The sequence below is a fragment of the Limanda limanda genome, chromosome 20 (assembly GCF_963576545.1).
Source record: "Limanda limanda chromosome 20, fLimLim1.1, whole genome shotgun sequence".
Lineage (NCBI taxonomy): Eukaryota > Metazoa > Chordata > Actinopteri > Pleuronectiformes > Pleuronectidae > Limanda > Limanda limanda.
In genome coordinates this window covers 20,058,119-20,084,594 of record NC_083655.1, presented here as the reverse complement: position 1 = coordinate 20,084,594, position 26,476 = coordinate 20,058,119, and the positions used below count along the sequence as shown (strand labels likewise).

At 41.4% G+C, this 26,476-nt stretch overlaps 1 protein-coding gene across 1 annotated transcript in view; it reads right to left on the bottom strand.

Annotated features, from left to right (window-relative positions):
* The window catches only part of LOC133026912 (E3 ubiquitin-protein ligase HECW1), a 63,272-nt gene extending 37,043 nt beyond the window's left edge, over positions 1–26,229 (bottom strand). Inside the window, exons 1-6 of the mRNA XM_061093899.1 lie at positions 26,200–26,229; positions 16,064–16,385; positions 14,140–14,247; positions 10,906–11,000; positions 3,229–3,304; positions 1,408–1,577 (exon numbers count right to left, since the gene is read on the bottom strand). Of these exons, the coding sequence (XP_060949882.1) occupies positions 1,408–1,577; positions 3,229–3,304; positions 10,906–11,000; positions 14,140–14,247; positions 16,064–16,385; positions 26,200–26,229 (801 nt within the window). The remainder of the gene's footprint in view (positions 1–1,407; positions 1,578–3,228; positions 3,305–10,905; positions 11,001–14,139; positions 14,248–16,063; positions 16,386–26,199) is intronic.
* Positions 26,230–26,476: the final 247 nt, after the last annotated feature.

The window sequence follows — 26,476 nt, the reverse complement described above, 5'->3', positions numbered from 1 at the left end:
TTAACAGTCTTTTTTCGCCGCCTCTTGAGCCTATCCTCTAATTGGTTGACTGCGCTTTGAGTGACACACGAGGCAGCCTTAGGAGGAATGTGCACGGACACATTCTCTCCCTTGCATCGCTCCACTTTGCAGTGTTTCTTCAGTGTTGTTTGTTGTGGTTAGCCTGTGGTAGCTAACAAGCTGCTAGCACAGCAACAAGTCTGTTTCATGTTGCATTCGGTATGGAGGGATGGTGGGTTCGGAGGCTGGACTGCTACCGGCTGGGTGGGGCTGAGAGACGAGTGCGATCCCGAATGACATCATACGGAGAGGAAGTACGAAACGAGACGTTTCGATAACATATTTTTGAGAATGGACTGAGTGAAGAAGTCGGCGGGGTGACTGTTTTCATACTTTGAGGGTACCTACTGACCCCCCTTCAAGTAATTATGGATAGTAAAAGCCCAGAAAATGTATTTTACACAATATGGGCCCTTTAAGTTCTTAACTTCCAAAAGTATTACTTATATTTTTTTTACTCTTTTTATTATCAAATTACTAAAGACTGTGTATGTCACTGCTGATGATATATCCATAGAGAGGTGTTAAGAGATCTGTTTGTCTAATTGGCAGTGCCACCTTGTTTCCGTGTTGATAAATAAAAACAAAATATATATATATATATATATATATATACTTTTTCAATCATAATACAACTTTGTCATTTTTTTCAATATTGATCTGTCGAGAGCCCACTGGTGAAAGGAGGTCTCAGAGGGATTCTTGTCCAGCATTTTGATTTTATATATTTACATTTTTGTCTTTCTAACATAATACTCAGATGGGTGAAAATGGTTTAGCATAAGTCAACCACTCTGCTAATGCCATTACTCTGCAGTGTCCCTAACTGGATTGACCAGCAATGAACTTTCCAGACAACGTATGGATTTCCAAGAAAAAGTCCTAAATGAGAAAATCAATGGGCTGTTCTTGTTTTCCACAAAGCAAGCATGATTTTCATGGATTACATTGTTCCTCTTACTCCACTACAGAAGTAGCAAATCCCCCCTCCACTGTTTTGTGCAGTCTTCTCCGCTGGCTTTATATTGGACATGTTTGGAAAAAAACCTTTAAATAACATTTCTATAATGAAAGAGATTAACCTGCACCAACTCTTCAAAACACATCTACTTATTTGTTTGCTGGAAAAATGATGACAAAATGCATGGAGTGGGTGGTCAGGAGGCACAGGGTAGATCCTCTTTGTGATCTCCAGTATGATAGGTTGTGAATTTAAATGGGCTGGTCGGAGGCATTAAACTCCTGGGCTGAAAATAAGACCCGCAAGAGCCACTCTGGCCCTGAGCATATATATTAGATGTCTAAATATAGCAGTGAAATCTTTCAAGAGTGTATGTGAGTGTATACCTCTATGCTCCACTGTGGGTTGACAGTGTTGCAGACCACTCCAGAGCGTTTCTCCTGGCCATGGTGTGGCAGCGAGGGGAAGATGCTGTGCTTTCCAGGCTGGATGGAGAGCTTCAGGTAGGGGTCAGGATTGAAGAACATCCCCTTCTTCAAACCAACTGCCTGGAGGTCTGAAGGACATGCAATTAAACAGGGATGATGTTATGTGAAATAGGAATGACACGAAACTGCTTCTGTCTGCTGTTCAGCAAATGATAATTTCACCAGTCATTAGATCTGACAAGGGAAATTCTCTTTCATTAAAGATTCAAATGACCGCTGATATCAATCTGCATTGATTGCAGTGATTTGTGCAGATTATGTTTGTAGATTACCTTGGCATTTACATCAAATTGCAACCAACAATATTTTCCTTGGATTTTAAAAACTTGCAAAAGCAATTTTCAGACATTAACTCCAGAAAATGTCCACACAATTGAGTCCAGACTTTCTATAGACTTTTGCCTTTCACATATGATGAAAGCAGCAGATGATTGTTTGCTGTCTTGTCTTGTTTCCAAAAGCTCTTGCATCCGATTGTCTTTCCAAGTTCTTCATCAGTCTGCTCTACATGTATGTAACGTTTTTTTATCCTGGGTATTTGTATTTTTCTTTTTTTCCCGGTTTTGCACCTGCTGCGTGTTAGAAACGTCATAACCAGTCACTGTTGGGGATGATTCCTACAAACAAAATCCTGTTACATCCTCCCATGGACTCCCTGACTTTCTCTGGAGCTTTTACAAGGGGGCTGGCAGGAGAAACCATGGCCACATCAACTGACTCAGACATTTGCGTTCTCACATACACATCCTCTATACGATTTCAGGAGAATGTCTGGAGTTCAGTGCAGTCCGAAAGTCAGAAAGCAGCTATAGAAAATTCAGTGAAGCTTGAGGCTCTCTAGAATACAAAATAATGGTCAAATAGAGAAAAGCTACTTTAGTCACCGAAGACAAAAGATGATTACCAGGCTGCAGCTGCCAATGAGATTATGTCTTTCATATCTTTGCTGTCTACTGGCATGTTGTGTTGCCATAGTGATGTGTGTTTCATTTCATTGTAGAAGGTTTAGAAGCTAGAGTTACTTCTCTAAAAGTAAAGAACTGCTGCTGCATTGGACGCTGTAGAGTCACATAAGAATCAATCAACTGTATATATAATGTATGGATTTGAGTTTTGCCACATTATCGAACCATTAAATGTCAAAGCTACCCCTACTTGCCTAAAGCCAGCACAGAGATGATATAACAAGAGAGAGCAGCAGCTAGAGAGACGGGTCAGATGAGGACAGAGTGTGGGAACACACTGATTGAAGGGTGCTGATTCTCGGACTAAAGCATTACAGGAAAAGATGGAAAGACACCAATCTCTGGGCCCATCGGTTATTATCTGAGTGTCAATTAGCCTCTGGATATCTGGGTAGAACATGGCTTCTTCCTTTCACCATGAACCGTTACAGTCCGACTTGTTTCTTTCATCACATGTTTCTTGGCCACAAATAGTAATACTTTTTGTAGCTGTTTTAGGTCCAGGTGACATTTCAGCTAATTTCTATTAATAACTATCTGCAAATAAAAGTATATGAATTAAAAAGTCAATGTGTTCCGCCTCTTTTGCTCTCCACACGGACCGTTTGCACCTGCGGGAACTGAAGTCGGCTTAAATGTGATTCGTCAAACTAGAAACAGAACCCAGAAGCTTCCAGTCCCAAAACCTCCGCCCTCGCCTGCACACGGAGAAACGGTAAGATAAGACAGAAAGAGACAGATGTGTGTGGCATACCTGACAAGGAAAAGTTGATGAGTCTCCTGTTGCCCAGTCCATGGTTGACCTCAGGACTAACCACTGGCTTTAATACCTGAAGACACAGACAGACATAGGGTTAATATGTGTCTATGAACCTGAGGAACATGAACACACACTGAACTTTCCTTCTCCTCTACCTCTCTACCGTTTCCTTCCTTTCCTAGAGAATGAAAATTTAATGATGCCTATCACAGAAGTAGGTCACTGAAGCCAAACCCTTGTATGCAAGTAAAACAAATATATACAAGAGAACGCCTTATTTGGTGTAGTCAAAGTCAGCGACAAACTGAATGAGCAATTTAATACACTATAAATAAATTCCTTTAAATCCTGAAGGATGGGAGCGAGATTTTAAATACATGGAAGTTTAGGTAGGGACACTCCGTCCAATCTCATTTCAGCACAGTGTTTTTAAAGGCTCCACTTTCAGCCTGACTGCGATCAATACTCTAGTCCTCATTATCCTGACATTGATTCTTGAGCCAGGAAGAGAAGGAGTGAGGGGGATGGGGGGAGAGACAGTGGAGATGATGGAAAGTGGAGAAAGCGGAGGACAGTGTAAATACTGTGTTGCGTCAGCTCCACAGTACAGGGTTTTGCTGACGTCCCCTATCTACCTAAACCAGTCAAATAAGAAAAAAAGAGATGTGATGGGCAAGATATCTTAAAGGATGTCGCGATTGAGTTTCACAAAATCTACATTCTTCCCTCTGGATTATTTTTAATGTTCAGATCACTTATCAGCCCGTAGCTCCATTTACAACTTTGTGAATATAAATGTACAGTAACAAGATAAGTAACAAGACATTTATTGCTACAAAAAAATGGGCCTAATTCTAAATGTGCTCAGATCTCCCAAGGAAAGCAGGAGAATGTTGCTGGGGAAAAGGCTGTATGTGGTGCTCTGTTGTCACCATGGCCCTGTCCACGATAAAGACTTGTAATTGATGGTGGGGTGATTAAGCAGTAGGCTGACAGGCCAAATGAAATCAGAGCAGGTCGGTACCTGTGCCTTGCTTACACATGGCTGTAATTGATAATATTCATCAATCCATGCCACTTAACCTATGTGGGTTGGAGGAGGGTGAGCCAGCTCACAATCTGTAAATGTAGGGTACATCCAGGAAACGTCACAACTCTATCTAATTAAGCACTGACCTTAGAGATTAGTAATGGCAGCAGAACCATGGGAAATATTTGTTTCCAAAAACCTGAACTGGATGTGTGCTGGGAAACATGAGTCATGGAGACCCTCAAACATCTAAAAGACAGATATCTGCTTCGCCTGTACCAGAGAATGTTCTCCTGATGCTACACACATCAAGGTATTGGTAAAAAATATAATGGATGTGCCAGACAGCGCATTATTTTATACCATGCAGTATCATTTGGCATTAGGCAAATCACCACAACCATTTTATGGATTACTGCAGTAATTGTACCAGATACTCATGGTTCCCGTAAGATGAATTATAATCAGTTTGGTGATCTGCTCACCTTTTTTTCAGCGATACCAGGGATTTGACTTTTTCATTTGGGCTGGATTACCATGACATTTAGTATGCATATGCATATGCATTTTCCAGCCTCAGTGACCACTCAAAAAACTTCACATTCACACTTAGATAACCATGCATATTCATTAATATCTGCTTCTTTATCACTATTCATACACTGTCAGCACAGCTGTCGAAAGTAATTTGGGGTAGAGTTTCTTGCCCAGGGGCACTTCAGAATAGGACCAGAGGTGCCGGGGATTGAACCGCCGAGCCTCTGGTAAGTGGACAGCGCTACCTCCTATGCCACAGCCGCTGTTCCCTCTCTTACATCACCATTAGATATCTCCTGGTCGTATACATCGGTCTATGACCTTCAATATTGCTTATATACAACTTATAATATGTTCACTATGTTCAACCCGTACATCAGCATGTTAGCAGTGTCACTATGAGCATGTTAGCATTCTGATGTTAACACTGTTATAAGAAAAATCATTAGCACAGCCTTAGTCCTAGGCCCTATTCAGACTTGGTATTAGCATCTGTCTCAAGTGATCCTCATAAGTGGCTCCAGTGACCACCTGTGATCAGATCTCCCTCCCCACTCTGTGTACAAATAGGCACATACTTAATGGCTGTTCACAAAGACCAAGTGATGTCAATCTGGTCTGCTGTCTATGTGAGAAAGAAAGGGGGAGGCCAGGGGGGTACTTGGTGAACCAATCTGCTCTATCCAGCTCTACAGGGAAATTAGATTATAACAAATTGAAATGGTAAAAACTGTGTTGATATTCTGACCACAAATAACTCAGTTAGTGTGAAACTGAGAATCCTGCAGTACCTCCTTCAACTCTATGTCAGGTCTCAATACTTGTGTAACTGGCTGGAAATGGAAAAAAAAAAAAGACAGGCAGTGAAAACAACAAGATAAAGGGATAAAGGATATGACAGATGTTTGGACCAATTCATTTTAATGAGATGCTAATCTGGTCTGCTGAGTAGAGACGGAGAGAGAAGCGGCAGCGCGGGTCTCCTCAGTGATTCTAATCTCACAGATAAACCGAATGACAACTTCATCCATCTGCAGCACACTTTATATAATTTAACATCCTGCTGCAGAATGTACAAAAAGACCAAATACCAATGCACTATCAAAATATAAAAGGCGCTGAATGCACTGTCTTAAATGTTTTGGGGGAAGATAGATTTTAAAGAGCCTACATACATGCAATGAATCCACGTGTGATTACAGGTCAGTTAAACCAGGGATCCCACCTCTGTGTGAGTAAGATATTTGAATAGACTCCAGTGGCTTTAAAAGCAGAGCAGCTTGGTGATCCAGCTTATTGAGTGTGGCTGCACAGGATAGTGGAGAGGAGGTTACGCCAGCTCAGCATTGAGAGCAGGTCTGTGGAGGGTACTTTGTCAAATGCCATTGTCTAATGTCAGTCACTCAGCAGTAGCAATGAACGTGGTGCTCCGTGACATTTGGAGAACTCCACAGTACACCGATGTGCCAATTAGGGTTCACCAATACGCCGGTGAACTCTCAGTGTCTTCCAAGGAATAACAAGGTATTTGTGGTGGGCACTGATTGAAGGGTCTTTATTATATTGTAAGTTACTTATAAGGTGCTCCCTTAATATTTTTGATGGCCTCATAAACGACTGAACATTATGCAGTTTACAGCTCTATCTGTTGTAAGTCTCACCTGTAGCTTCTGCCAGAGCAGCCTCATCTCCTACTTCTCTCTCACCATTGGCTACACTGACACCTCCCTGACCCTGAGAGGGACGGAACCCAAGAGACCCACATGTTAAGAACAAATGAAATGAACAGCTAATTACACTGTTCATCTCTCCCATTTGTTTTTTTGTGGGGGGGTCTGTAAGTACTAGGGTTTGCTGGATGCCCCCCTCCCAAATGCAGCATTCCCTGCCACACTCACAAACGGCAATAATGTAGAAAATATATTTATTTATTATTATTTATCATAGTCTGAAGCAGTTTTTTTGGCCCCAACTAAGTGCGATTTTTTCATTTTTACCGGGGGGGGGTTCTGATGATCCACTCGCAGCCCTCTCTCTCATAAGCAATTTTCAGGCATGATCGGCAGAGGATGTCTGCAGAATTGGGTCCAGACTTCTCCCAGGAGATCTCTCAGGGGATTCCCCGGTCAGATGCATTAATGACAACACAATAATCTTGAGTCTTCAGGTGAGGGGGGGCCCAGCAGACTGCTGCGTCAGTGTTTTCTACGTGCATGGTACCGTTTCTTTCATCCTGAGCTATTTGTATTCCTTTTGTGTTAGAACTGTCATTAACACACCCACGTATTGCTGTGAATGCTGCGGAGGATCTCCTGCTGTATTCTCAAATTGGCTCATTCAGACATTATCCAGATTTCTCACTAGGGGACTGCCTGGAGAAACTCATTTGTGTTCTCACATACAGTCCCATACAGTACAGTGAGGTGTCAGTAGGATCTCTGGAGTTCAGTGCATGTCTGAAAACAGCTATAAGAGATGGAGGGGATGGCTTAGAGGGGATGGGAAAATGTACAGGTTGTGTAAGGGGGATCATTATGGTTACAGGGGATGACACGGGGAAAGAGCTGTGTCCAGCTCTACTATGGATCAGATTTTACCCATTTGAAAAGAAAAAACATAAATTGCCTCAAAGAAAATTAACATATTGGCTGTGAGAAGCGAACAATTACTTAAGATACATTGAGAAACTGTAGCAAGTCAGTGGACGTCAGCTGAGTAAGCGGTTCCGTATATTCGTCCCAGACCACCTAATGTGGTCTGTATGTTAAGTCCAAAGTCAGGAGGTAACTAGCCTAGCTTAGCGTAAAGACTGCAACCAGGGGGAAGCTGCTAGCCTGACTCTGTCCTTAGTTCAGAAACATGCCCATCAGCACATCTAAAGCTGTACCTTGTTTGTTAGATTCAAATGCACCAGAAATCTAAAAAGGTACAAAATTCCAAACTATTTCTACAATATGTAACCTATATATTATTGATCAGATTGATAAATAATATGTACAAACTAGGGTTTGTACAGTTACTGCACAATAAACCACCAGCGTGCCCCGAGTATCAAGCATACTTTTTTCAAGTGAATATTAACTCATTGTGTTTAATCATATCTATGTTGATATTAAATACTTTCAGTCAGTTCCGAGTGTCAAACTGATGAATTGCAATCAATGCAATCCGACACAAATCATATAATCTGCAGCAAAAAAACAACAAAAGGCAGGTGACTGATTGAGGTATTCCAAATAGAGAAAGACATATTTATGGTTACCCAGGCTATCCAGCTGAGCCTCGTCCTCCTCACGCTTCTCCTCTCGGGATGACTGGGAGACAGCAGTCCCAGCTGAAGACACAAACCATCCATCACACACATACACAAACAAACGCTGTGTCTGCTCTGTCTGCACCGTCTGACTGGCTATAGTAGAGAAAAATTGAAGCAAACAAATGTCCATCCGCTGCTTCTCTGTCAATCCATCTTCTCCGTCTTTTCCTCTCCTTCTCGACTTCAAGCTATTAAACCTGGTGCATTCTACCTCTTGCCTCCAAAAACCTGAATGATTTACCTAAGCTGGACTATCTCCTGTTATCTCCACTCTGCCTTCCCTTCCTTCCCCCCTCCCTCCCGCCCTGTCTCCCTTCCCATGGCGGTTATTTTTATTCATTTGTCCTCAGGAAGCAAGTGCAGATCATGTTCTGGGCCCATCAGCATTTCCAGAGGCCCACAGCAGCAGAATGGGAAGGCAAACATGGAAATCCAATCGCCCTGCTGGACACTCTCCTGAAAACAGGGTGCGACTGACAGAAGCTTTGGAAGAGCAATGACAACATTGAAAGAGTGACAGTAACACTGTCGTTCGGCTCAAAAAAGGAATACAACAATTTCTGCATAGGAATCTATTTTAGCTATAACAATAATGCCCTATTACTTCATTAAGAGATCCCACAGCCGCCGAGACTGCTGTGACAAAAGCCACAATTGTGAAATCACTCCACAATTGTAATGTAAGAGGTTACGCGTTAGTAATGTTAATCCACAAATCAAATGTATCTAATAGCTAAAAGTAAAATTGTTTTACTTTTTTTTACGTACGTATATGTATATGTAGAAAAATCACTGTGAACAGTTTAAGACATGTTTAGGTTCTGGTTCATCACAGATACCAAATTCAATCTGCAGCATGACACAGTCCCAAAAAAAAGAAGAAGAAGGAGTCCTCCAGCAGATGCTGTGGCCCACACAGAGCCCTGATCTCCACATCGGTTACACAAGGAGACACAAGACCAGAAAAGAACTGCAGAAAGTTGAACAACCTACACATAAAACAACCTACACAACAAGTACCCTGAGAAATTGTGCTCAAGTACTTAGAGCTGTTTTCAGGCATTAACTCCAGAGGATGTCCACAGAATTGGGTCCTGAATTTCTCTGGAGGCTGCCTTTCACAAAAGAACTACACAAGAGATTCTCTTCTCAGACGTGATCACAGCAACACAGCAATATAGGGAGCGTCACAGTTAGGAGGGCTGGAGCCAATCCCAGCTGACATTGGATGAGAAGCTGGGTAAATCCTGGACAGCGTATCGCAGGACTGACATACAAACACAAACAACCATTCACACCTACAGTAGATTTAGAGTCTACTGAGAGAGGAAGTCGAGGTACCGAAAGACAAACCAACACAGATGCGGGGAGAACATTAAAATCCACACAGGAAGGCCTTGGTCAAACCAGGATTCAACAAAGAACCGTCTTGCTATGGGGCAACCACTGTTCCACCATGTCACCTGTATGTACAATTATCTTTGTTAAACATTTTTATTGCATTTCTTTAATCTCTTGTACTCATGTATACAACAACAGACACACAAAGTGTTGCGTGGAACAATAAAAGGTCAACGTGCTAATTATAACCTTTATCAATCCTGACAAGTGATAACATATTTTTGATGTTTTCATGCAATGTGTCAGACTACTGAGCAAATACCATACAGTTCCACACTGATCCATCCTTCCCAAGTCTGCAGCTTTGCTATTTATTCTCAAGATACAATACAACATTCTTTGTAGTAATACAGTCATGCTCACACTCTACACTTACAGTTGGAAAAATGGGGGCTCACTAGAACTCCATAGCCCACACCTCATCTCTGCTTGAAGCTAGAGGCTCAAGGCTTCATTAGCCTTCACTACTGTAACACAACTAACAACTGTGCTGCATTGTGGTTAATTTCGGCACCAGGTGGAAAAAGAATGTGTTGAACAAAAACTCTTGGTTCTGCTAAATCAGTTTTAAAAAAGTACATCTGGCTGAAAGGTTATTATTGCTCAAAGCTAGGTGTTGCACCCTCTGTTTTGACTCACATATCAAATCAAATTACAAAACAGCCTGAGGAACACTTCCACTTTCCTGAACTGTTGCAATTGTTTACAAAAAACAACTCCTTGCATGGTTTAGGATCTCGTTTGGGACGTTACTTCCCAATGTCCCAAACAATTCAAATTACATAAGCTTTGGCGCTGAAGTCGGTTAACACTGGGTGGTGTTGTGTGGGTAATGCGCAAAGATAAACCTATAAAGGTTGATTCTTTTGTACATTTTGTAATATATTTTATCACAGTTAAGTCAAATTATTTGTTTACAGCTCAAAAAACACATTTAAAGGCCCTATATTTTACACCTTTCTGGGATTTAATTTGAGGTATCCCAGGAAATATATTCTACACAATATGGGCCTTTTAAGTGTGCAGTATCTCTTTATTAGTTAGTGACATATTTCACATCTTCATATGGAAGACTGGTTAAATCCCCCAGACTCTGGTAATAATTAGTCTGCATAAGGTGATTTCCATCCAAATTTAGGAAATTGAGTTTGCCTCAAAATTCAAAAACCTAGTAGGATGCCTTAAAATGTTGACTTGTCCTGTCCATAAGCTTCCTCACCACTAAGCTTGATTGACTGGCTGACAGAAGTGGACCAAACTTAAGGAGCTGGACTGCTTTTCCCTCAAGACATTGGACAAACAACACTGAGTGACCAATGAAGGCCCACAACTCTCTCAAGACAGCTCCATATGTCAAAATAAAGCCAGGAGGGATGGTGAGACTCACGGGTGCCGGGCCCTTCTTGATGGTTACAGTGGGTGTTGTAGCCCTCAGTGCTCCAGTGACGCCGTGGTAGTACCTGAAGCAGACCTGGGTCTCAGCTGAGGAGGACACACACATGTAAGGTAAAGGGAGGAGGCAATAATGGAGAGAAAATCAAACAAGGATTAGTTTCATTTCAACACTGCGTGTAATACTACATATTTATACCTGGATTTAACTAAATGTGCCTGTTACACAACAAATGTTTTTTTCCAAGGTGCTTTGACATGTCTGTACCTTATATGATCATGTCAACAAAGCCTCCTTGAGGTTGAGGGGGAGAGCCATGAGGTCAGAGGTCAAATCAAATGTAATGAAAGTCAGTTTTCCATAAAATGAACAAGTGTATGATAGGTTATTTAAGTAATTAGTGATAGCTACTCAGCAACGTTTATCATTTGTGGGACTCAACAGGGGCAAAAAACGCAAAATGCTTGGGGGACATGAGCAGATTAAGGTCATATTAAATCTCCATGTTTTTCTGCCTGTTTGAGCAGACACACTCAGATGGTTTGATGAGAAGAGGGGAAACACACAGTGACACTTCACTGTAAGCTCACTGACTACAATATCATTCCTGCTGGCAGCCTTAAATGGTTTGATAACACTCACATTATCAAAACTGTTAAAAGTTCTGTTGAGCTGTTCAGTACAAGGACATGCAAGAAATTCAACAGTTCTTCAAACGATGCTCTCATTATTGAATAGGCTGGTGACAAAAATGAATTCAACCCAATGTTGAACAGCATATTCAAGGCTTGAACCCTTGGTATGAGGCACAGGGTCATCAACATGTTGGTTTCACAGTCTGACATTCTCTGTTCTGAACTTATTTATTTTACAAATGCTAAATACCACACCACACTGATCGGGTAAAATCTTGAATTCAATACTTAGCAATTAACAATATCCTTTGAGATGGTCACACACCCTAATAAAACCAGATTAAGCAAGAGTGTATTTTCTATACAAGCTGGAAGTGTTTGACCAACCAAAACAAAGTGGAACGGCTGGCCAAACAGAGCAGATATCAGATTATCAGGAGGTGGGCCTTAAAGAGATTGGAATGTGTACCTTTGTTGTACAAGAGTACTAACATAAAAATAAATTATTCCGATGTTCCTCGCTTACTGCCGCCATTACCTCTTTGAAAAACTGTTGCTATTGAAGCGCAATGGATCATAGAATATGGAAGGCCGGGAAGGATCCTCGCGGTGGAGCCTCAGTTGGTTGTGAAAGGAAGCATTAGTTGGAGCTTTCGAATTGACACACTAGTCGCGTTGCTGTGGCCAAATTGGTCTACAAATTCAGGTTGTGTCTATAAAGACAGTGTATTTATGTCCATTGGATATTTAATTAATTTTGGAAATATTCACTTGTAAAAAACTGTGGATCACATGTGGATCATTTGGATTTGACGCAGTAATGACGCAAGGCTCTACAATTTCATTAAATAACAAACAATTTTATAAGAAATTCGACATTCGAATGCGAAATAGCTTTTCGAAAGTTGAATGTATTCTGTGCTTCAGCTTCAGCAATCCCTTTGACTCCCACCTGTGATTGTGACAGTTTTTCTTTTCAATCTACTGTGAACTTGATTGTTTCTTTATGTGCTATTTTTGTCTGATATGATGTGAAATTTATCTTTGTAAAATACAGATGAAAACTACAACTTAGAAAAACAGCAAAAAATGTTGTTTTCTATCCGCATCTAGTGATGCTTGTAGGCTTCCTAATGTAAACAGCAGTATTGTGTGAGGAATATATATAATACGTAATGCATTAGGCTTCATCCGGACACAGATAAAACTGCTCTTACAATTTAATATAATAGCTTCAGTCCTATAAAGCCTAAAACCTGTGTACAATGCCTCCTCTGCCTGTGATAGAGTGGATGGTGTTACTGAATAGAAACACCTGCACAGTTTAATGCTGATGAATTTATACTGTTTCATGTGAGCATCTCTCTTACTCCCGCACACCGTTCCCTTCGCCCCTAAACGCAGCAATTGTGCACCATTTGTGATTGTCTCCTATTTTTGCATCCGTTTTCACTCTGTTCTGTTTCTACAAGAAACGCTGTAACTTTTCCAGAGACTGGTGTTAAAGTGCTGCTGCAAATATCTCAGGGCTTACAAGAGCGTAAGCCCTGTAAAGCACCATAGTGAAGACCACTTGGCATTGTAACTGGGAAATGATATCTGATGATTGATATCATTTTTCTGGTATAATTGAAATCATAAAAAGTGGTGAAAGTACTTTATGAATGCTCATATTTGACTTCCAACTAAAGCTGCTCTCAGACATGCACTGAACGTTCTCCAGTGGGGTTATACGTGTTCGCAAATGTGAGACTGACAACCTCTGAACTTGCTGCACTTCTGGCAAGTCCTCAAGTAATAAGTCCGCAGAAAGTTTGGAAGAGGCTGTGATGACTCTTCAGGGCAGAGTATCCCCTGCTGCCCTGTGCACGTAGAAAAGGCAAACTCCAGAGAAAGTTCGGACTAAATTCTCTTGAAATCCTCTTGTCTGAAAAAAGCTGGAAGCTGCCTCACATCTGACCCCTTCAGTGCAACACGGCTGTGTTTATCTGTTTGGTTTCCATAAGACAGTGTGGTACAAGCTTTGCAGTATTTTTTTGAATCAAAAGCTTGATTCAGCAACTGAAAACGCCTGCTTGCTGCCACTGTAAATGAGTAGTAAGGAACTATAACAGTGAACTGTAAAGTGAACTCATTGTGACACACCGCGTCCAGTAAACTGCTGCACGAGCTGCTGTCAGTCTTCAGAAATGATTTCCCTCTGTGGAATGACATCATCGTAACTGACCACTGAATATGTTTCCTCGTCACATGACCTCATGTTTCCCCCAGTGTGAAGACAGTGTGGAAAGGACACAGATTTTTCTCCCTTTTTGACAAAATGAACCAAAGTATTTTAGAACAGGTAGCTACAATTTGTGTCTGCTCAGCGATTGGTTTCATCTTATCATTACAACATTTTCAGCACCTTTTAACAGAGCGACTTTCAAACGACTATGTGACTTTAATTCATAAATATTGTTCATAGATGGTTTTATAATAGCTGCTTTTGACTAAGCCTGCACAGCATATGAACTGCACACGGAAATGGGCAAAAATTGTATCATATTTAATATGAAACAACTTGTTGCCTTGCAGGGTTTTTATTACTTACAGTCGATGATGTTGGAGGTGGAGTCAATTTTCCAAACTATCTGTCCCCTGTGGGAGCCGTTGATTCCTCGGTTCTTATAGTCCAGAAAGTTCTCCGACAAAGCCTCATCTGCAACGAGAGGAAAGTGATGAAACCAAAGTCTTAATTGGAAGTCGTATCATTTTATATTCCATTTCCCAATTCCACTCAGCAACATAAATACAATTGATTCTTCAGGAAGAGTTGTTAATGACACTGCATTTTATTCACCACCAATGCTTTCAGGAATTTTACTCTTCAGTAAATAATTTCTTAAACAGCACTACATCAAGAGTCCTAACCGCCAAGTGTTTTGATAACATCATGACTGCAACTGAGGAAGCAAATCTAAGTAATGTGATCAAAAACCCTAACCCAGCCATGTTAGTGTAATTTAATATAATTTGATAACGTTGAGGTTGATGGCAATATCATTAGTTATTTTGAAGGTATTTGGGTCACAAACCGAAATGAGGGACATATTTAAATTTTGACCTGCTACTGGTGCTAGATAAAAGCTTAGGGATCAAAGACATTTTAATTCTCTGGGGACCACGGATGTGTCTCCTTTAGATGTCAAGATATTTCCCTCTGAACCCCAAAATGTCAACTCATGATGATGCCAGATAAAGAGCAGAGGAAAAGTCAGGAGATCTCCAAGGTCGGTCGGGTTCTAGTAGTTTCTGTACAAGATTTTGTGGCAGCCTGCAGGCTACCACTTTGATCATGACTGACTGAGGACTGCCAAAAGGGAACGACTGAGGCATTTATTAACGACCAGGATGGCTGTCAGTGATGCGGAAAAATCGGTTGAGTCCGTTATCAAGACAGTATGAAACGAGGTGGATGGAATATTTTCTATAATGGAGTAAACAAGTAGTTTGTAGTCTGTTAAAAAAAATTCTTAAGTGAAGAGTGAAAGACACGCTCTCCCATGCGAGAGAGAACCACATCGCATGCCACTTGCAGGAATGCACAGCAGAAACTATGAGGTCCGACTGTCTGCACGGAGAGTAAAAGCTTATATGGACAATAGCACACAAGATCTCTTATGTTATAATGACAAGGGTTAGCATTTTTTTTGGTTAATTAAAAAATTGTATCAGCACAAATTAGAAAATGGCGGACCACAAAGTCTTGATAAATAATAGGAAACAGTGCATTGACATGGCGAGATGGGGCATTAGCCTTAGCAGAGGTAAACACTTTTAGAGCTCCCTTCTAGTTGGTCTAAGATCTGTTCTGTGACTCTTATAACATCACTTGGAAATTGAAAATAAAGTGGTTTCCAGACCATTTGCAAAATGTGAATTGGCCAAGCCATGGCAGGCCACCAATGTGATGGATCAAAAATTCAGCATTAATTGCGAGATTAAACATTTTGGGACCTTATTAGACAAGGATTTAAGAGTAAGTAAAGAAGAAAAAGGTATGGAGTTTGTCCATGTTTGTCAACATGACCTCTCGCTCAGACACTGTAACCAACAACACTGCTGCAGTTGTAATGTGGTCAGCGACTGCCGAACAATGTCGTCACGGTGCTCTTTGGCTCAGGAGGTAGAGCGGGTCATCCTTAAATTTGATCCCCGTCCGTGCAATGAAACATTACAAGGTGTCTTTGGAAAAGAAGAGTAGAGTAAACTAGAAAAGCGCTATATAAATAGAGACAACTCGGTTTAGCACTCCTACACCAGCAGCTGTATTATAGGCAGATTGTTATATGATCATTACATAACATCATAAACAATATAAGTATTGCCTTGTTGCAGATTGACAAGTTGCAAAGATTAAGATTGTCAACCTATCTTGTAGCTTTTGAGGCTTGTGTCATTAAACTAGATAAAAAGTATAATTCATCCTGTACCGAACTCTAACATTCAGAGTCTTCATGTTATGTCTCACTTACCAACTTGATACATTCCAATCCAGTCTCCAGCATCCACGTCCTCCTTGATGTCCCATGTGATAACCAGGTCCTCAGACTGACCTATGGTGTAGTGGGAGGAGCTGATGGTGAGGGTGGATCGGGCATCCGGCGAGACCAGATCGGTGTCACTGGTGGACCTTGCCAGCCCAAGCATAAAGGCCTCCTGGTTCAGGCCGTTCACAGCGTAGCTGTCTGGGCCGTAGCTGTGCCGAACCGCACCCTTGCAGCGTTGGCGGGTCTGGCTGCTGCGAGTTGGGGAGGCCATAGCTGCTAGGCCCAGGAACCTATTCTGGTACAAGTTCTACAACAGAATACACCACAAGAAGCTTTTTAGCTGAATAACAAGGCTTTTGTTCTGTAGACAAAATAAAAAAGTCAAATGAGAGAACAGTAAATCCGCAAATAAATAACAATCATATCAAGGGACAACAGATGGCAAAAATATTAGTACTCATCCAAAGAATGCTACACAAATTTGAGGTTATTAAAAAATACTAAATATGTTAACTTCCCTGCAAAGACAGGCTGTGTCTTCTATTTATTTTTTATTAGTTTGCAACTTTACTTCTATTGTCATTTAGTGTGTTATCTTGGCACTGGATTTTGTCAAAAACACAAAACAGCATTACCTCATACAAAACACACTGTAATTATACACAACTATAATTAAGGTCTGTTGTATCAGCTTCCCAGTACTGGATGGATCAAATACCAGAAACCAAATATTCAAACAAAATATAAAACACCACAACCTTATCGTGTTCATAGTATAATAGAGTCAGTTAACGAAAAGTAACCTGTCAACATGAACCTTGCCAAACCTGAAGAAATGGTTAAAACGTATAAAGTGACCTAAGAGTTCAGTGTCTGTGCGGTGTGGATGCTGTGATCACTGCAAGATGCAGCATCATAACCAGAAAGTCCACATGCAAGGGAGAGAGTTTTCCACCCTGGCATCTCAGATCAGATCAGATCAGAGAATGTTCCAGTTAAGACGGGAGCTTCAGGGCACCACTCAGCCAGCATCGACGGATCGGGGGAAATGCTGAAGCACTATGTGCGTGCAGTTGATGATGAAGAAAGGGTATACCCAATACAATTTAAATGTGTTTGCTTCTGTCACCATGTGATATGACTATTAGTGAAAAGCCAACATCAGTGGGGATTCAGCCTAAAGATATATCAGTATTTTGCTTTGGAAAATATTGTTCTTTATTAAAAACAGTTAGAATTTTTACATGAAAACACAGCTATACATATGTATGCATAAAGGTGGGTAAATCTGACAGACAAAGACAAACGGCGAAGGGTGTTTCATGTTGGTGAGCATGCATAGGAGAAGGTGGCGGGTTATTGTGGTAGCGGGTGAAGCGGGGGCACTGACCTTGAAACTACAGAGCTGCATCAGCATAATGACCAGTCAACCCAAAGCAGACCAAAACCTAAGGGAGGTGGGAGGAGAAGGGTGGCGTGTTACAAACCACAGAACACAAAGCAGAGGCAGGGAATGTAGCGGGTGAAAGTGTGTGTACACTCGTTTTAGAGGATGGGGGGGAAAAGCTCATCATCATCATACTTTTATTCTTTGTTAGATAAGAATATGAATTATTGAGGAGCGTTAGCACAGATGCACAGACAACAGGAAACAGAGAGACAAAGACAGTTTGACCTCCACCCAGAAGAAAGAAAGAATGCCGATATACAACAGACAGACACAACAGCAGCGTCTAATGATGGTCAACGTAAAACAGACAGATACAGCATCATTGTCATGTGCATCGCTCGATAGTCACATGGTTTGTTTGCATTGCTGCATTGGAAAGAGAAGCCTGCAAATGAAACCAACAGTAGCAGCAACATGGCGATGTGTATGCGTTTGTTTGAAATGTGATTGGTCCATTGAAGGTGGTTCACCTCGGATATGAAAGAGCTTTTTGTGGCCAGTATTCATCAGCACCACACTGGTCGTTCATCAGAGGACTTTAACCTCTGGTCGGTTGTGGCTACAATAACCTTTTACTGTGTGGTGCCTGTGGACAACCCAAATTAAATCATAAAACTTGCTGTGTCATGGCCTCGACTCTCATTACACTTGCTCACTGTGCTTCAACACCTTGCTGGGTGTGTTGTGAAAAATGAATTACAAAATATTTCTCTCCAAAAGCAACTGCAGTATGACATCCCACTTCCACATATTGAAGGAGAATTACATACGTTACAGACAGTTGTCCTATTATATAAGCATGTTCTCAATCTGCCCCTGCATATAATTAAGAAAAACATTCATATTAGAAAAAGAAACGAAACACTGCTTCTGTCGCTCTTCCCAAAAAGAAGCAAAAGTATATATGTCATACGTGGATATTGATAATGAAAAGCATCTAATGTGGTTATCACAACTGCAAGAAGCAGATACTCTCCCAGATACTCTCGCTGTCCTCACAGACGCAAGAAGCGTTCAATTTCACATGATCCTTTTTCTCATGTCAATATTTTCTTATTGTCCCTCGTTACTCAATAGAGTGACTCCATTCTTATATTATGTCTATGATGACCTCTTTGTAGTAAACTTGTAACAGTCTCCAGTGATGGCTGTGACTGCTGTAGCTATAACTACCATAAGAGGCTGGAATACATACAAACTCAAGGACACAATGGTGTGCACAGTGACACACATATGCAAATAAGCCAAAGCCCGGTCGGGTATATATGAAAACTACACAAACACATTTCAAAGTTCCACTTAAATCCCCACAGTCCTCATTAGTCATATCGCAGGATATTAGTACAATGACGTAGCTGGCTGTGGCATCTCGAGGGATAAGTCCCCAGTTGTTCTTCCCACTTACTCAGACACTCGCGTAATTAACCAATATAATTGCATTCAAGACGACGTGTTTATGAATCCAGTGCACATGCAGAGCAGATAAAGATGTAGAGCAGATACACATGTAAAGCAAATGTAGAAGAAACTAAAAATCCTCTGCTGGACCTGAGATGATCCAGAACTATGGCTCTGAAATGACCTTCATAACCATTCTAGTTGTAGTCTTGCTTCAACGTACTGTATTATTATTAATCATCCAGTGTTTCCCTTATATGCATTTTGCAGAAGCTGCCCAACAAAGAGGGCTATTAATCTAAAACAACGGATGAACATGGTGACACCCTGCTGAGCTGTGAATGGCTGAAATAACAAAAAAGGCAGATTTAATGTGATTTAATAATCACATTAAGTTGGATAGGTTGTATTGCCTTTTGATACCTACTCCAAATGCCGCTTCATTAGGTATGTGTGCCACCCAGGTACAACAACATTTTATCATCAGACATCAAGATTAGTGGGAGAAATCCAAATTGGATTGAACATTTTCATGACCCTGTTGTGACAGTGTGAATGTCTCTCTGTGAATTGACAGGCTACGATTCAGGGGGTGCACAAGAGAACATGTTGCATGCATTGTCTGGGACTGGGGTCTCTCTACAATGCTGCTTCTAGTTTCCGATAAGACAATCTAGTCATCTTCCTCCTCCGTTTCCCTTTCCTAGCTTCTTTAACCTGACCATTTGCCGTCAATTTTGAAAAGCCGGCCGGGTCTTATAAAATATATGAAACTACTGCCATACTATGAATCATTACTAATTTATTACAGTATGTAAAACACCGAAATATCATGGCAACATATTTACTACAGCAGCTACAGTATATGATTAAGTTGGTTTCAGAGTTGAGAGAGAACATTGACACCACCTCCCTCCCTTCTATAATTAGTTGTGGAATAATAGTTCCATTTTGTCGAATATACACAGGAAGTATCAAGTTACCTTACATTCAGTGACTGACCACAAGTTAAAACCTGACCCAATCTTTTTTAAATAAGTGTAAGTTACACCGTGTTTATTATGTGTAAGATGTCTGTTTAATCAGATTTCACCGATTTATAACTCCAAGAACAAAAGAAGACAATAAGGAATTTTAAAGTACCTGAACTGTGTCACAGCTTCTGCTGCTGCTATAACTGCTGGGCCTGTTCTGACCTTTGTCAGTCAGCCATGACAGAATAGGACTTAGAGCGGTAAGGTTGACGTCTCCGATGTTATTGTGTCCTATTATATACTATGTGCGTAGCCATGGTAAAAAAGTGCAAGACATAAAGCGTTGCCTTTTAACTGATTTTAATGATTAACTGAAGAGGGTGTGGAAGGGGGTTGTTCGCAGGGCCAAGTTTATCCATCCATCCATCCATCTATCTCCCATGATTCTAACTTTTAGAGAAAGATTGAGAGAGAGAGAGAGAGAAAGAGAGAGAGAGAGAGAGAGAGAGAGAGAGAGAGAGAGAGAGAGAGAGAGAGAGCGAGAGAGAGAGAGAGAATCTCACTAACTGTTCAATGAAACAACAACAACCCTGCAGCAAGGTCAGAAACCAAGGAAAAATATCAGCCAAAAATTCTCTGTTCACAAACCACTGTCAATTGTGGAAGAGGAAAGGTTCAGATGACTCATGTCCTACTTGGATCCGCTCCGCACTCTGCCAGGGCCTAAATATTATGCTGATGTTTGTTATAACAAATACTGTACAAACAGGGTTCAACCCCTTGATTTAAAAACATCAACAGACACATTGTTGGAAGCAGCCCAGAACAGATTAAATCTGAGCCATTGTACACCATCGCTACGATTCTCAATCTGATAAGAGACTTTTATACACAAATTCTTTAAATTCCTGTGTGTGTGATGTGTGAGAGTCAGTTGCTGGGAGCAAATTTTTGGAAGGTAAAGGAGGAAGTGCATCAAACATGTTCAAGAACACCATCCCAGTATGTGTCCCATATATAATTTTACTTCCTGACAAAAACACATGCAAATATTTAAAAGTTGATCAGAAAATATGCCATCAAAATATTTTTCTTTCAGTCTATTTGAATCAGAACATTGATCTGAGCCCATAAAGAAACACACACAAATGTTCCCAGCTCAGGGGCTGACATTAGGTGAGTGTGTGTGTGTGTTAAAGGCCCAGACAGAATCAGCGCACCTACAGAGAATGTGAACTGGATATCTTTGATCATGGTTTTGAGCACTTGTGATGACATTTCTTACTATTATCTGAACGCTAACAAACCAAACAATAAATCAATTAATGGAGAAAATAATCAGTGGATTCATCCATAGTGAGGATAATCACTATTTAAAAGAGCTCAAGCTCATTCCACTACAACAATAAAATCCTGCTTATAGGTCAATGCATTAGTAATACTAATCTCACACCATAGTATATAATAGTATAAAGGTCACAGGGAACATTTTTTAACATTCAGTTCCTCCATGTGACATGTTACAGTTAGATGTTTCTTGTTTTAACTATCGATCCCTTCAATTCCATCTAATTCCAGAAATCTGGTGGAACGCATTTGAGAACAAGAAAGCCCAGTGTCGAATTTGGCGCAATTTGGTCATGTCATATGTTCAATAATAATAAAGATTGCATACACATAACCAGGCAAACAGAGCTCTGTAGCTGCATGTGGTTGGAGCAGAGCGCTAACAGGCGGTCTGCGGACTGAATTGAACCAGTCCATGTCCTCAGATAACCTACACGAAACCACCAGTATTTCCTGTGATGAGTAATGAGCACAATCACATCACCTACAGGGACAGCGCCACTCTGCCATTAAAAATCAATGCCATACTATACCATTGGCATATTCCAGGAACCACTGTCTGTATGCTGTCTGTCTGTCTGTCTGTCTGTCTGTCTGTCTGTCTGTCTGTCTGTCTGTCTGTCTGTCTGTCTGTCTGTCTGTCTGTCTGTCTGTCTGTCTGTCTGTCTGTCTGTCTGTCTGTCTGTCTGTCTGTCTGTCTGTCTGTCTGTCTGTCTGTCTGTCTGTCTGTCTGTCTGTCTGTCTGTCTGTCTGTTGTCTGTCTGTCTGAGAGTTGCAAGCAGCATCACCACAGGCCAAACAACAGCCCATTCAATATGTTTACAGTGGTTTCATTTTATTTCTATAGCCCATATACACAAATTATAATTTGTCTCATAGGGCTTAACAATGTGCAACATCCTCTCTTCTTAACCCTCAACAAAAGAAAAACAACCCCAAAAAATTTTTGAAAAGTCAGAGGAAACCACTTGTAAAGGATCCTTCTCACAGGACGGACAGAAGTGCAATGAATGCTGCGTGTAACATGCGTGAACATATTAAGATGAATAAAAAAGTGTGTAAATGTTTAAAGTATTTAAACATAGGAAAATGTCTGATTGAAATGAAGGGAACAGCAATGAAATGGAGGAGTTATTGCCAGTAATGGTAGATTATGTGAGTAGGTATAATGTACAAGCAGTCAAGATGTTATCATAGTTAGATCATAGATCAGCTGCCACCACGATTACAATCCATCACTACCATTTGATGAATTCTTAGGTTTTTTCTTAAGCAAATGATAACATTTTCTGTTGTAAGCTTCTAAAAGTAAATATTTGCAAAATATTTCTCTGTTTAATGTCCTTGTAAGTATAAATATATTTAGGTATAGGTCTGAATATGATAGACTCCATGAGCTCTGTGATACTGTGATGGGATTTTTTCAACATTTCACTGACTAAATGTAAAATAGTCATGGGTCGTGAGTACTGAAAATAATAAATAGTTGAAGTCTTTGTCTCTAAGAATCTCACATTCCTTCAAAAGTGCAATTTCAGGCCTTGTCTATATAACAGTGGATATTTTGTAACAGAAATTCCCCCTCTATTTAAAAAAAATTCTGTCTATATACTAAAATATCTAGATATCTAGACGGGGATGGAAGAATCACTACAAACGCTCAAATGAAGCATGCCAGGCCAGTAGGTGGCGAAAAAGTCTACATCAACGATTGGTCAAATACTGGAGAAGAACGCCATTGTCCTATTGGTACCATGATTGGTACTGGGCAAGGTTGCTGGTGCAAGCTCATTACACAAAGCAACAGTGGACTTGTGTTAAGTAAGCTGTGACATCATTGTTTCCCAAACAGTCCGTTTAATATGTACACACACATACATGGAAACCAGAGTTTTTGAAAATGTGCACTTTGAAAGTGTGTGTAAAAGGGTTATAAAAGTAAAAGAGTAATAATCTCCTTTTTAGTGACTTAAACAAAGTTCACATGTAGACCCAAACACAGAGGAAAAAGTTTGTCTTCAAAATTTGTGCACATTAAGGTGGAGAGGGCATCAGTGTGGCGAATTTTAAGAATCGTCACAGGTTTCTGTTTTGTGAGTCTTTCAAACTTCTGTGATTAATACAGAAGACAGTCCAGTCAGCTGGTTCTATGTGTTTCAGATCAGAGCCAGTGTGACAAAACATCCCAGTGCTGAGTCAGTGCTCTATCATCTGCACAAGGAGACGGGTGTCCCACTGAAAACATCCAAATTGCTGCTCTTTTTAATCTCCACAATATGCGAAGAAAGCCAGCACCAGCACAAATCTAATCTACACAGCTCAGGACATAATTATGCAGATGAGAACACGTGGCAAAACTTTCTATTTCTTTACAGCATGTTCATTATGATGGAAATGGTTTCAAAGGTCAGCAGTGTTGTGGCAGATACAGTATATGGACACTTGCTTACAGGAGTAACGTGAATAGAAGTGGATACGTACTACACATTTGATGGCTGATGGCGTCACAGCGACACAACCAATCTGTCCCAATTGGAAGGCTCCTTAAGGCCGATATATGCCTCTCCGTTTTGACTGAAACGGACTGAAACGGACAGAGAAACGCCCTCTCCGAGCGCCTCGGAGAGCTTTTCTCGCACCTCTGATTTTTCTTACTATCCGTGGTTATTTCAGAGAGCCTAGGGACAGCCCTCGGCTGTGATTGGTCCGCTAATGACAGCATTTCGGAACGACATCATTTCCGGACCTCAAATTTCATGTTTCATTCCCTATAGCACAATAAACCCAAACACAACTACGATTCTACGATTAATGTGACAAGTGTGTTAAGCCAGCAGAGTTGTTCGGCTGACGGTGGCTTATTAGAGCACAAACGGCATGTGTGTACGGTCACATACGGTTATAGCAAACTTCATAACGGCGTTAGCGTGCTAGCCACCATGTTAACAGCGGTGGTAACAGCGCAAAAAAAACGCTGTCACAACATTCATTCCACTGCTACCATGACACTGTTTCTCAAACACCGTCAGGTTAGAAGCAAACACTGGGCTGCCTCCGTGTAGCTTCAAGCTGTGGAATTAGCAACACAGTTCGGAAACAAGACCGGGGAACTACTGCGCTAAGAAACGATTACATCACCATTTTTACCTGCTGGGTGTCACTTTATTTAGTTCTGTTAGTTGCCATTGTTCACTGTGTGTGAGGAAAGCCGGGAGGAGGTAAACAAACAAACGTGGACTTCTTCTACGCACATAGAGGTAGGCTTCTCTAAGCTCGTCTTCTGTTGCGCCACCTACTGTTTGGCGGTGAACTGTTTTCAGGACGTACAGTCGTAGGAGAAGCATAAATGAAAAAGAGTTTGTGGGATCCGTCCGTCTCTCCGCTGCGCCACGGAGTCGGAGTAACATACTGGAGCCTTTAGAATGTGCCATATGTGTTCTTCCACCCCCAAGCAACGGAGGCTCCACTGGGTGGATCCTTACCCACAACCTATCCCAGGGTTCATTGCGCTTCACTGACGAACTGTTGGCGGCAGCAGGTGAGGAGGAAACGGTAGAAAGATTCATTTTTTTATTTAAGTATCGGCTTCAACCCAACCTAAGGGCGCACAAAAACACATCTTTTCAGCATCTTTCATCAACCAAGAACTTTTACGTCCATATCTGTTGCTAGGCGACAGCAGTAAGGGCGAGACAAGCTGGTGCTGCAATAAGAAGACCATATTGTCTCATTTCGGTTCAAAGACCATGTCCTTCTAAGGCCCCCTGAATTGAGACACACATAGAGACTTCTTGGGTAAACCACTACACTCTAAAGCCACGTGAGTGCCTGTGATCTGGAGACAAGACCAACCTCACACCAACACTAACACTGAAATCACACACTGTCAGAGAAGATGGGAGCGTGTTAATGGTAGGCATATAGTGAGAAATAGTCATTATTAGAGTGGTTTCTGTATTAATGGTCACGAGCTGTAGGTCATAATAACAAACACACTCATAGGTGATTTGTAGCACAGTCACGTCAAGCCCTAAAAAAGTTGTTGCCGTTTCTCCTTGGAAAATACATATTTTTTTGTGATTTTTTTTTTATCTATGTCTCTATTTTATACATATTTGATTGTCTTATTATTGTTTCATAGATGTCCTGATATTCTGCAGTGTTTTGATTGTCGTTATATCTGTGAAGTGTCCCTGAGTGTCTTTAAAGGCACCCATAAAATAAAACTATGATTATAATTATAATTGCACCATTTAATGTATTCCCCCCCATCGTTATTAAGAAAACAAAAGGCCACAAAAACGAAAGCAGCCATGTGTGGTGTGAAGCTCCGGGATTTAAGAGGATTTCGGGACTGGGAATCCCCCACACAACGAGGGGAAGGGGAAGCCTCACAGTCGTAGTAAGACCCCGAATCAGGAGAAACTAGGACAAGTACGGCTGTGGGGCCCAGGCATCTCCAGCGCCAAACACCATTTAGAAAATTAATGAATTTCATGTTGCGTGGCTCCCTGGGGAATATAGTCTTCCTTACATGGCGAATGACTGAAGGTACTCTCTCCCCCGTGGTCCCGCTGTAATTCGGCAAACATCTAATCGCTCATAATAGCAATTTTGACCTCTTTTATTTGAAAGAATATCAACTTTTAGGGATGATGTGTACAGAATTTAGACTTCCTCTGACAGGCGATCTCAGTGGAGTGCTGCCCGAGGACAGTTCAGCCTGTGTGGTCCATTCGGAGGCAAGAAACCGAAACAACCCGACGTCCTGCGACTGTTTCCTGTTGGCGGTGAATTCCGCTCAAACACTAGAGAAGGATTCAGCGCAGCGTGTCCCCCCCGACAAGGAGGAGGTGCTGGGCCGCTGCTGGGGGCTGACATGACGGCAAGGCTCCCATCGCATCACCCCCAGCGTTCACCCAGCAACAATGGAGGCCGAGGAGGAGACCTACCTGGGACAAAACGAGCTGCCGGTGGATCATTCTCCAAGCACGGTGCCGGTGAGGACGAGGGAGAGGTGGCTAATTTCCGCCGAGCTCCATTTTTGTCCACGGTTGATGCGGGGAAGGAGGGAGACAAACAACAGCAGAGAGAGAGGGATGAGACATGGGAGAGAGAGAGATTCACATCCTCTCCTCTTCCTCTGGACCTCAGTTAAGATAGATACAATGCAAGGAAGCATTTCCGGTCCCAGCTAAAACCACGTTCAAATACTTTAACATTTCAAAT